The following is a 12,500-nucleotide window of genomic DNA, read 5'->3' on the forward strand; positions in this document are numbered from 1 at the left end:
CAAGTGTTGCAGCAAGCTGGAAACTGATTGGTCTTGATCCTGGATCTCCGGATCTCAAGGCAAGTGGCCTAACCACTGGGCTGCACTATCTCCACATGAGTTCATTTATTGGATGCATAAATGTTAACTTTTGATTTGCAACTTTCAATAACTTCCAGACTCTTAAGGACGGTGCCTACTAATTCAAAGGTATTTTTGCATGCTTTACTGAATATGCGGGAAAAGCAGATCTTAACAAGTGTTATTGAAAATTTCAAAGATAATTAATCAACAATATTTGTAAAAAGCTTTGAAATACTAAGCAATGTATGGCGTTCTTTTCCAAAGTAAAGCTTAATTATCTCTGAAAAATGCGTGGTTACAGTACCCCCAATTTTACTAAGAGCACTTGCTAAGATCTGCTTTCTCCACAAAGTTTTGAGCTGCCCAAAAATATCCCAGCCTTTGTTAATAAGCACCTGTAACCCATAGGAAATCCAAGTATCTCTAGATGCGCGGAACGTATGCACAATAACAATAGTAGGCACCGTCCTTAAGCTCAAATACACTCAACGGTTTAATTTTTCACTGCCATTATTCACTGTAGCCAAGCATTGGGTTCAATAACATTTGGTTACATTCAATGTTGTACTACATTGGCTTATTTTGATCCACTTTCTCAGTTTCCGGTTGAACAGTCCGCAAACTGTCCCTTAATGGCCTTGTGCCTACAGCTGGCCGGCCTCCCAGTAAAGGAGAAATTTTGAATAATAATAATAATAATAATAATAATAATAATGATGATGATGATGATGATGATGATGATGATGATTACTGTCACTTCAATCATGATTAGGGCAGTAAAAACTGACTCTGCATAATAATTTGCATGGATATATGTTTTTCAAAATAGAGGACAGGAGATGATGAATTTGCTTAGTTTTTCAAAAAGATTTCCATAACACACTGCACTGAACATAAAATAAATAGTTTCAGCAATAGGTGACTCACGATTTTCTGTAGTTAATTTCCTTCCGCTGTTCCTGAAATATCTGTCCAGTACGGAAGACTTCATTGGACTTGCCAGACCTTTCCAGCTCACCATACAGCTCTAGTACAAGGTGTTTGCAAACTGTGTAGAAATGAAAGCAAGCTTTTTCATGTACTTGAATATTTCTTATTTATTTATATTCCCAAGTAACTCTACGTTAAAACTCTCAGACAATTATGTTACAGCTGCTGAATACTTGATCTAGTATTGGCAAGTCTACAGTAATTTGCCTTGAACCCAAGAAACTGGCAAACTTAGCTTGCTATAAAAGATGTAATAGCTTTGTAAAGATTGACAAAGTGACTAATATAATACCAAATTAATATGTATGTATGCAAATCAAGCCTTAGAAAGTTTTCTTTTTTTAACATGGTGAATTTAAGTCGAAAAAGATTTTAATTTTGCGAAGGCAAAGCTTCAGAACCAGGCAGATGGGAATACTTGGTTTGCAACCAACAAGTGGGGGCCCGGACTCATGACAATAGCTAAACGCACGAAAAAGCGGTCGTATAAAATAATAAGTATCTATTGTTTGTGTCTACAACATCCATTGGGAAGGTACACTGTAAAATAATTTGCCAACTAGCAATATTGAAAAGATAACAAGTGAGTATACAAACTTGTAAAATATTCAGTCTTCTCGCGAGTTCACTGATGTTACAATATGGTGCCAGAGTAAAAATTAGATTGAGTAAAATGTTCAGTTCTTTAAAATTTGAAATTTTCTGCCTGGTTTTAATTGTCATAAATGAGATACAAAGAAATTACAAATCATACTGGGCTGACAAAACTTTCACTTGAATACAACCTTTGAAACTTAAAAACATATAGAGGCAACTTGGCTTTTTCATCTTCTATCGCTAAATTATCTTCAACATTTCGAAAAAGAAAAAAACATCGATAACAAGTTTTTGCTCGAAGAAAAAGTTTGGTACTACAGTAGATGGAAAGCGTTGTGGGAAGACAATAGAAACTAATATTAGGAGCTGACAAGTTGTGAAATCTGCCCTGTGTCTTTGACAGTACGTTGCAGGTCCAGCTCGTCCCAAAAAGACTGCGATAATCTTCAACTGAAGAGTTGTGACCTGACGATTTTTTTCCAGAGCATTCAACTTAAGCTAATTCAAACAGCTATGTCGCGTAACACTCTAAAAACAAGAACATTCATTTACAAATGAACATGTTACCATGACACTTGGTTGGTAGTTTTTCCTCTTCTTCGTCAACATTCCCAACAACCATGACAAACAGAAGAAGTAAAACAGAGACAAATGCGCCAAGCGCTTGCATTTCACTATTTTGCTGAACCGTAAAAGGACCATCTGAACCGGCTGGATAAACAGCTGCATAAGAACTTAGAGCAAATTAAAACTCAAAATGTGAGCTTTTGTAAACAGCAGCTCAGTGCGAAACTGGGAAGTTAGACATGATTGGTCTCCCGTATTTTAACTGCCCGAGGACATTTGTACTTATTCGTATAAAACACCTGAAATCATGTTCTACTCTCCTCTCCAGGTGATGTATAATTCGAAGGAGAACACAAAGGAAAAATTAACAATATTTTGTCCTAAACAAATTCATTTTCATCATACATGAAGCACTCTTTAGCCAATGACCACCGAAATTGCCGTCTCACAAAAAAATATGGTTTCCACTTTGCAGTGTTTGCAGTCATTTTGTCTTCGAAAGTTCGAAGTTTTTCGCCCTTTCGGAGGTAACAAAGAGACTTACAGTTATTTGACTCTTGCTATCAATTGTTCCCTGTATTAGTATAAACAAGAGTTTAAACTATGGTTGTGTTTAAAATAATTTTAGGTTGTCCAGTTTTGATACAATGTAGAACGCATGCAAAAAAAGCTGGCGGTCACGGTAAGAACCAGGGCAAACCAAGGAAAGCCAAACGTTTGGGAATGAAAAGATACGAAGGTATAACTTAAGAAAACTGACACTTAGCTGAAACCTCAAAAGTTTGCCATAATTATTACCCGTCGTTTTCATCTAAGCGTGGACAGTACGTTAATTATAGAAAAAACATTGGTAATTTAATGCAAACGTGGCATGCCTGCTGGTAGCCAAACATCTGCAGTTTTGCAGCCATTAAGAAAACTTTCGCGCCAAATTTTGAAAGTATTCTTATTTGCTGGTATGTTTTCAATTACCAAATAGGTTGCAACTTCACACCAGGCATAGCCCGCATTCTTCTGTCCAAGGATTTGAGAAATGAGGTAGTCTAGATGGCAGCTTCATTTGCACGCTTCCAATATTAAAATATTTTGAAGATTTCATATTCATTGTTCAAATGAACACCCTTGAAACTTTCAATGTTTGACTACCAAAGATGTTATGTTTGCACCCAATTAGAGCATGTTTTTCTCTGTCGTGTCCATGCTTAGATGAAAACGATGGTTTCATTGATTCATTGTTTGAATATGTTGAGCAATACAGAATAGATGGTTTGCAACCAATTTCTAGAGATGCAGATAACAATGATGTAAATTTAGTACATTTGCTGGTGGACGAACAGAAGGAGCTAATGACAGATCTTTTTTTTCGTCCACCAACATGGTGGCAATGATGTAATGGGAAAACCACCTATACAGGGTGACGTTCAAGGCCTGTGGAGGTACATGTTGGCTCGGCAGTGTATGAAAGAACGAGTCGTATTAATATTGGAGTCTGTTATACTGGTGGCTTGTTTGGCTCGGCAGTGGATGGCAAATGAGCCAAACAAGCCGGCTCATCAGTAAAGTCTCTAGATGATGGTATGTTTGGAGGGAAAATTGATGTGTTTTATCGTCAGGTGCTCACTGTTTCCATGCAACCTCAAATTTGATTATTTGGCTCTGTTGTCCGAACAAGAAGGATGAGTTAAATGGTACAAAATTGTAAAACACACTCGCGGGGCGTGCAGAGCCCCTTTTTAATTCATTAACCTATTGTTTTCCCCGAAGAAGCTGGGATGCCCCATTTATGATCCAACCCAGGCTTATGGATGAGTAAGATTCTTACCTCTGATATTAATTTTTTTGTCAGAACCCTTTAAAAAGCCTCTTCAATCCCACTCATATTGTATTGGTGCTTTTGAAAAAAGATTACTACCAGTTGTACATGTATTTTAATAGACCTCATTCCTGGGAAGAGAGGGAGAAGGCTGGTTCATATAATGAAATGTGAAATTCTCTCAGCGACACACTTGCAGATTTTTTTCCCTGGAATAGTAACCCTTTGACTACCAAAGCCTGCCTAAACCGGTCATACTTGGTATTTCACTCTGTCTAGTGCCAGAGTATTTTACTCTGTCCAACGCCAGACGATTTTACTCGTCAATGGGGAACCCCTGGGAGTCAATGGGTCAACCCATTCACACCTCAAATGCCCTAGCATGCTCCCCATTGACAAGTAAAATCGACTGGCGTTAGACAGAGTAAAATCTATTACAGTGCGACGCACCTTACCGTGGCCACCTAACAAAGATTTTTTTACAAATTATCTGCCAATAAGGTTGTGCGAATTTGATTGACAGTCACGCCTCCTTGCTCCTTGCCCCTGTACCTCCTTGTGTTCGGGAGCATTTAGTGAAAAATGAAATTAAACCCTGTTGACTGTTCAACAGGTGAACATGTGATTCCTGGGACTGTTCTTTTTCGGCAGTGGAAGCACAAAGTAAAATTTCATCCAGGACAAAATGTAAGTTAATGCCTTGGTTTATTTTCAGGTGACAGTTCTTTTTTTTTTTCCTCAAGTTCCCTCAAAAGCAGTTTATTTACTAGAGTATCTTTTTCCCTTTTTAGCTCCTCCATCATTTTTTAAAAATTGTTTAGATATAATAAAAATATCTCTTGCAATTATCAACTTCTTTCTTGGACAGGAAAACATCAAACACTTTATAAGCCAAACCTGCTTGACTTTAAGCCTTTTGAATAAAAATTCCAATAATGTAAATCACAGAACCTTCATTAGTTATTTTTATGAATAAATTTGTTTATATTTTGTTGTTGGTGTCTGAACTAAAGCCATAAGTAAGGCGAAATTTCCAGCTTGGCTAGGTGGAATGAATTAGTTAGCTGTTCCAAAGTCAATAATCCATTCTTGATATTTTGTTTCTAGATGCCTTACTTTTCATCTACTTTATTTAAGTTTTACCTTTGGCTGTTGATTTGGGCCAAACTCAGGTCTTTTTTTGTCTGCAGGTGGGCCTTGGAAGAGATTGGAGTTTATATGCGCTTGCTGAAGGATATGTGAAATACAAGAAGGGACTGCTAGAACCCTATGCATGGGGCTATGGTCAACAAAAAAAGTTCTATGAAAAAAATTTTATTCATGTTGTGCAGAAACAACCCTACAAAGGTCCTAAACTTGTTCCTGTTCATGATGTGTACAGAATCGCCACAAGATAACATGCGGTGAAATTTTACAGGAATGTTTGAAATAGCATCTTGAAAAACTGTTAAATAAGTGTGCAAAATTGCCAAATCCTAATTGCCCCCGCAGGCGAAATCGAGGAGGAATTGAGAATTGTGACATCACAATAAATAGGGGTAGCAATTAATCAAAAATCTCTATTTGGGGGTGCAGAGTATTATGAAAGAAGCATGTTGTTTGGTATTTTGTCAGCCGCATCATGTCATGCGTGTTTGCAGTTTTCATTCTGAGCAGCAGCTGATTTTAAGATAAGAAAGACTGAACTTTTCATCATGCTGTTTACGTGTACTTTTTTGAGAAAGCACGATTATTTGGCCACGAAGCGTAAGGTTCATGTTTATTATATATGCAAAACACGAGTTTAAAAGTCTGAAAGCCCAAAACTCCTGTGCTTCTTATTAATTCAGCCACATACACATTGAGTCTTTGAGCGGATTCACGTATTTTGACAATTTCCTTGTGTGACAGACTCTACCTGCACTATTAGGGTCTTGACAATCTGCGAGCCAGTTAGCCATGTGAGTCATGTAAGTCTCACATTTAAGTTTACACACCCATTTAAAATAACGCTGAAAAACAGTATTCTTAAATAAAATTAGACTTAAAAAGTCTAAGCACCTAACTATGTGGCTCGCACGTTGACTCGCGTGGGTCACATGTTGACTCGCATGTGGACTTGCATGGCTCGCTGGCTCGCAAATAGTACAAACTTTACTATTAAATCAGCTCCTTTTTTATTTACATGTGCAGTGTAGGTTTTACAATTAGTGACCAAGACAATAGTGTTAGCAAAGAAAGACAGTTCTATGTAGTGGTAATAATAATAATAATGCATTAACCCTCTTACGCCTGAACCGGCCAGACTTAGTATTTTACTCTGTCTACAATTTTACTCGTCAATGGGGAACACCCAGGAGTCAATGGGTTAATCACTCACTGAACTAACTTTAACTATAAAACTCAGAAAACGCTTGGAAATACATTTCAGGAATTTTCACAGTGTTTTCAATCACAGTAAAATTCACGACACCATAGTTAATAGCCATGGCTTTTTGCATATTGGTTTGCAAATCTCCTTGCAATGTGATAGCATTCCTGAAATATTCCAAGGTGTTCCCTATTTTAGTAATGCAGTCACTTTCAGATAAATTATTATATCTCATTGTTTACATACATGATGCCATCTATTGTAGTTCATGAGCCAACCAGACCTTCTTTGACTGCTGTTGAAACAATGACCTTACCTTTTTGATTTGTTGTTCACCCGATTTGATTATCAAAGGAAATTTGATGTCAATGGTTGTAAACAGTAAACCTTGCAGTAAAACGAAACAAAACAATCACATGTTCTGGTATTTAGACAGGTTATTTTAGAACACATCATTCCTTTTTCCCCCCATATTAATCTTTGTTGTTAATAATCTTTAATAAAACATTGTATCTCTGGAGTGCAAGTTTAACTTTAAAATCCAATGAATTGAAATGATGATAAGAGGGGACAATGGAATACACATACTTGCAGTAAAACCTCTTGGTATGAAGTGAAGTACCAATAAACTTAACAATGTGAAGGAGAACCTGTGAACCCAAACCAATACACACTCCTGTTCCATGGGAGATCGGGGCGAGGGGGGGGGGGGGGGGGGGGTGTGATTGGGTCAATTTTTGCTGGACATGTGATGCTGCCATCTCAGAACCCCTTCCCCTTTATAGTCTATTTCATGGCCGATTATAGACCCCACCTTAGTCACTTTTGGGTAAATGTTTACAATTTTAGCAATCCCAACTTAGTCACTTTCTGTTTATGCAATAATGCTTCATTGTAATTTCAAAAGGGCATGTAATGGGAGTAGTAAAATTAATATTAAATAAACAGCACTACAGTTGTTTATGTAACAACTTTTTTAGTGAGTTGCCAGTATGGCAATCCCAGTCGGAAAATGGGTAGTACTTATGTTTTTTATTTGTATTTTTTTCCGTGTCGGTATAAGTCTTGCCTAGGTGTCACTCCCCTGCTAAGTGGTGTCTTTGTGCATAGGGTCTTCTGTGCATCTTTTGTTAGCTTTGAGGGGGTTGGGGTAATCCATAGATTTCTCTGGTGCACACAGGAGAACATTTAATTAACTGCCAGTGGTGTCGAATGTCATTCTAACACAAATGGCATTTTAGTGCATCTTTAAACAAAATATACCCTTATGGAGCTCAAGAATGGAACGTCAATTGGATAACAAGAAAGGCAGTAAAAAATAAATATCTGGAATCTTTTTGACAACAATCTTTCGCCCGTCGAGCTGAAATCAAAGTGAGCTGTATTTCTAATATTTTGCCAAGTGTGGTGTTATGTACAACACTGAAACCAGATAGAAAATTCTCTGGTAACTTGTGGGTTCAACAAAGACAGAGAAGGAATCGAACACCTTAAGTGGATCTGTGATCTCTGTTGTCTGGCTATTTGTATTATTTTATTTTGATCAGTCTTGTCAGTCTAAATAAAAATATTATTATTAGCCTACAAGGGCTGTGGGTCTAATAATTATTATTGTTTTAGTATCACCCAACTAGTTGGACAGAAAAGGCAATAATAAAGTTGGCAAGTGCAAGTTGATGAAATATTTATTTGGGAATAAAATGAAAGAAAGCGCTACGCTTTTCGCCACTCGAGGACTATTTCTAATAGTCCCCTAGTAGGGTAACCAATTAAAATGCAGGATTTGCATTAGTCCACTAGTTAGGTGATAATAAATAAAGAATAGTAATAAGGCCAAGTTTTTTTTAAATGTATGCTACCGCTGATGTAAAATTGAATTAAGGAAATGATTTATGTGAACAGTGGACATATACATAATCTTTTATGTCTGTAAAGTTGAATCATAGTAATGGCAACACTGAGAAAAAAAACGTTGAAAATAAATTCTACATTTGAGTTTCGACATGCACGCGGAGAGTTAGTATTCTAGTATTCTCTTCTCTGCCTCCCCTCAACGACAGAGGAGGCAGAGAAGAGGCGCCCTGAGAACGGGGTTGGTGGTTGCCTCGCTGCTATCATAGACCAGGTCACTAAGCACAACACACCACCTCCTGTGCGGGAAAAAACGTTAAATCACTGACCCTGTTGGGTGAGGGGCATGGAACTGCAATTATGGTAGACATAGAAGGTCTTTTTGAGTCTTCTCGTCTCCTCGACTGGGAGTTAGATTCTATCAAAACTGACCGAAACGAAACAGTTGGGAGGTCGCTAATCAACTACCGTCATCTGAAAACTGAAATACAGAGTCAGTGTTTCTCGCTTAGCGCGCAACAAGAAAGACTTGACGAGGAAGCCATCACCGAACCTTTGAAAGTATGGGTGATGAGGTCTTGGGGCGCCCTCGAGACAGTGGATGGCAAAAGAGAGGATGCGGAAGAATACTCACTCAAAAAGCGGGAACTTGATAAGAAAATCGTGATGCTGAAGATTCAAGTACTTTGTTTGAAACGAGTGCATGTCAGTTCTTGTATTCGACAACTTCAGGTAAATCTTGTGATCGAAACAGTCTTACCTTAGTATTTAGGCTGAAATTAATGTCTTGTTAAAGGCTGAAATTAATGTCTTGTTAAAGTTTTAAAACGAATCCATACGCATTCACTTTGCTGCGATTTTTACATCGGTAAATGAAACAGGGGCACCCAACGTCAATTTTCAGAAGATATCTGTTCGGAAGGCGATTTGAGATCTAGAATTTTCGGAACATTTGTTGTAAAATTTCTTGCTTGCCTGTCTGTCCTAGGATTTTCGAATATCTGAAAAATGGTATAATTGCCCATTTTTAACGGATTTTTACCCCTAAAAAGATCACCTAGAATTTTCGGGAGCGAGCCTTTTTTCTGGCTGAAATTTTCGAAAAGGTAAGTTTTAATCCCTATAATTTTCGGATCACTAGACTTTCAGCTAGGAAATCCGAACAGATGAAAAATTTTTAGAGGATAAAAATATGCCTATATCTACCGTTTAAATACTAAAATACGTTTGACAATGCTATGTCTAAGTGGTTTTGAACTATATTCTCGTTGGGTGCCCCTGATGAAAGTTAATTTGATGTCAAGGTGCAACTATTTCAATTTCGGACAAATAAAAGGGAACAATACTGGTGCCAATCTACCCGTTACCATGGCCCCTGACTTCCGTTTCCTCAGGGAATTTGAGTGTTTTTGTTATTTTTGCGGTCATTTTCCGGGAACACGGGAAGAGAGACAATTCCCAACCTCTGCAACACCTCATTGACTTAAAACACCATTTTCTATTGATTTTTGTGTTGTAGCTTTTATTTGACATTGAATTTAAAGGCAATGTTAATGGTGAAAGAAAAGACAAGGAATGGGTTACGAATGAATGGCATGTATTGTCTCATTCTTCAAGCCATGCCGCTACACATCAGCGGCCATTGGTATTCTGCAGTTACTCCTAACTCAAATAGTTTTTTTCTGACTTGTCCCAGGGACATCTTGAACCGATGGCAATGAACCCTCTACTGCAGAGTGTTCATTGCCATGGTGTACGATGCAAAGGGATGATTTGCCTCTTCCTATCTGACTTTTGCAAATGGGTCCCTTTTGGTACAGTCACACAGTCACACAGTACCATGCATTGACTGTGGTAGCTTTTTCTTGGTTTTCAGGAGTTGGCCAAAGAAGGTGGTAAGATTCCTACCCCTACAGCTTTGCAATACAGCAAGTTTGAGGAATGGTCGGTGGCCAATCAACAGATCTACGAGTTGCAGTCCCAAATACTTGAAATGGAAGCAGCCAAAGTCAGGTGATTACTCCATTAAATGTAATCAAAGGAATGTAGTGATCAAATCCTAGCTTCAACATCCCTCCCCTGACTGGCGTTGATTTTCATAATGAAGACTATTATTGGTCTACAATAAATTAGGGTTGCTTTGCTTTCTAGTAAGGACAGGAACATCAACTCTGGGCTGGACTTCAATATGAAATGTCAGATAATTTGTTTGAGCAGAAAATAACGAAGTGATGTTGAAGGTGGAATGATCAACTTGGTACATGTAGGTAGAACACAGCAGCGCAATATGATACAGTTTAGGGTTTTGAGTCCATTCAAGCCCAGGTATTTTTCTCAGGCTTCTTTACTGTAACTGCTCAAGTTTTGCTCTTATTAAAGTTCTGCATTGATCATTGTTATTTTAAGACCACATATCTTTTTATGATAAATAATTACCGGTATCTTTGGTACATGTGTATTTTAATCATAATTTTATAATGATATTATAATGCATTTTTGCCTATCATTTATGCTCCAATATGTACATGTAGATTGCACAAAGAATTTTTTACACGAGAAGGCAAGGAGTCGTCTGAGTCCTCAATAACAACAAGGCAGTCGTTTACTTCACATTTGGAGCTAAAACTTGGAGCAAGAGACCCTGATGCTATGGTGGGTGAGCTGAACCTGGAAGAGGTTGTTGTGCCAAAAAGCACACTGGCAATTTCAAGTATTTTAGACCAGATTTTAGACACAAGCTTTCTAAACAATTCTTTTGAAAGTAGCAAGTTGAAAGCTTACATCCGTGAGTGCTGGGATGTGGAGAATATTGATGACGAGTTCCCCACAGGAGTACACTCAGATAGATATCAGGAATTTGTGGGTGGAATGGCTCAGTATATTGTGGATAAGCAACTCTTTGTTCAGAGGGAAAGCCTGACATATGATATGGTCTATGTAAGTCACATTTTTAAATTATTCCTTTTTTGCTTTATAGCCATTTTTATGATACTTTTGAGTTTTATGTAGGTTAATGTGTTCCTCAAATTTAAACCAACTGTGTATCTGCTTCGCTTTAAATTCAGTAAGTTTTTTCTTATTTATTTTCAAGCTGTTTAATGTTATTTTTGTACATTAATTAACCCATTGACCCCTCAAGCTCTGGCGTTAGACAGAGTAAATCTGTTAAGTCTCACTAAAAGGATTCACTTTTAAACTTGATCACGTCTGTTGAAACAAGATGACAAAAGTCATACACATGGGATGTTTTCTTTTCTCTGCAAACAATAATTCAATTAATTACATTAGGTAAAGTTAGAAATTACAAATTGTTTCACTGTAACTTACCATAAAAATTAATCTGAATTTTCTCTTGTGAAAATTGATGGAGTCTTTGTTCATCACCTTTACTGACCTGGTAAGGTAGTGTAAATGTTGAGGAATCGTCCTCAATTTTTGTAATGGTGAAAATTGATTTCATGGATTTCCCAGCAGATAGTTTATTTTGATGTTCCTTATTGATTTTTTTATTGCCCACTGTTATTAACAAGACTCTTTTAATCACTAATGTCAGGGCAAACTAGAGCAGTACTTGATACCAGCCATCTACAGTCTGATCCAAGATCACATTCGCAAACCTGAAGAAGACAACAGAATATCTCAGGTCTACTCAAACCTTGCGCATGTTACCCAGACACAGTTTGGCGTCAGTCCCGAGTATCAGGATGACGACATAGCACCATACTATGCTGCAGTAGCATGTATGAAGAGTATCACCTTGTCAATCTTGCCTTCAAGGAAGATTCATGCTATTGTGAGTGCTGCACAGTGTGTGTTTAGGAAGCTCAATGAACTCTCCCTATGGAACCGTTCTAGGCCACCAGGAGCAGGTACGTTGTTGACCAATGAAGTGGGATATCACCTTGCTATGGGTTGTTAACATGGAGAGAGTATGATTCTAGCACCATAAGTAAGATCCTAGGAAGTGGAAAAACAATCCTTTGTTTGGCTTTCATGCATAAATTTGGGCTCTCTGCCTGCAGCTTTTTCTTTTGTACAAAATGTTAGGGTTGATGATTATGAGGGAAAGACACTTCAGCCTTGGGTGGATTAAACTTGCTGAATTTCCTGTGGTTGGTTCACTGTTCAAAACATGATCATGATCCTTGTTGTTTTGGCAGATCATGACTCGACACCACTGTGTCCTGTGCATTCAGTTATGTACAGCACATTGCATTGCCTTCATTACTGCAGCAGCATTAATCATGTCTTTTTGGTGGGACTCCACTG

The 12,500-nt window shown here is 37.8% G+C and overlaps 3 protein-coding genes across 4 annotated transcripts in view; 2 read left to right on the plus strand and 1 right to left on the minus strand.

Annotated features, from left to right (window-relative positions):
- LOC138006584 (protein canopy homolog 3-like) overlaps positions 1-2,352 on the minus strand; it is a 9,883-nt gene extending 7,531 nt beyond the window's left edge. The window contains exons 1-2 of the mRNA XM_068853002.1: positions 2,218-2,352; positions 991-1,111 (exon numbers count right to left, since the gene is read on the minus strand). Of these exons, the coding sequence (XP_068709103.1) occupies positions 991-1,111; positions 2,218-2,320 (224 nt within the window). The 5' untranslated portion in view covers positions 2,321-2,352. The remainder of the gene's footprint in view (positions 1-990; positions 1,112-2,217) is intronic.
- On the plus strand, positions 1,417-6,792 carry LOC138006585 (large ribosomal subunit protein bL27-like). 2 transcript variants are annotated; one of them, XM_068853004.1, is made up of 4 exons: positions 1,417-1,636; positions 2,846-2,956; positions 4,644-4,717; positions 5,221-6,792. In XM_068853004.1, exons 2-4 carry the CDS (start codon positions 2,941-2,943, stop codon positions 5,425-5,427), a joined length of 297 nt encoding a protein of 98 aa, XP_068709105.1. In that variant the 5' UTR covers positions 1,417-1,636; positions 2,846-2,940; the 3' UTR covers positions 5,428-6,792. The 2 variants fall into 2 exon arrangements, with proteins under 2 accessions (XP_068709105.1, XP_068709104.1); XM_068853003.1 differs by lacking the exon at positions 1,417-1,636 and adding an exon at positions 2,609-2,744.
- A 1,752-nt stretch (positions 6,793-8,544) lies between these two features.
- Positions 8,545-12,500, plus strand: part of LOC138008633 (uncharacterized) — an 8,789-nt gene continuing 4,833 nt past the window's right edge. The window contains exons 1-4 of the mRNA XM_068855949.1: positions 8,545-8,963; positions 10,108-10,244; positions 10,763-11,168; positions 11,785-12,100. Of these exons, the coding sequence (XP_068712050.1) occupies positions 8,592-8,963; positions 10,108-10,244; positions 10,763-11,168; positions 11,785-12,100 (1,231 nt within the window). The 5' untranslated portion in view covers positions 8,545-8,591. The remainder of the gene's footprint in view (positions 8,964-10,107; positions 10,245-10,762; positions 11,169-11,784; positions 12,101-12,500) is intronic.

Source organism: Montipora foliosa, chromosome 6, assembly GCF_036669935.1.
Source record: "Montipora foliosa isolate CH-2021 chromosome 6, ASM3666993v2, whole genome shotgun sequence".
Classification (NCBI taxonomy): domain Eukaryota; kingdom Metazoa; phylum Cnidaria; class Anthozoa; order Scleractinia; family Acroporidae; genus Montipora; species Montipora foliosa.

Coding starts and splice junctions, on each gene's coding strand:
- LOC138006585 (XM_068853003.1), top strand. CDS start 2,642: ATGACCACCGAAATTGCCGTCTCACAAAAAAATATGGTTTCCACTTTG. Junction 2,745..2,845: donor AGTTTTTCGCCCTTTCGGAG/GTAACAAAGAGA, acceptor AAATAATTTTAG/GTTGTCCAGTTTTGATACAA. Junction 2,957..4,643: donor GGGAATGAAAAGATACGAAG/GTATAACTTAAG, acceptor ACTGTTCAACAG/GTGAACATGTGATTCCTGGG.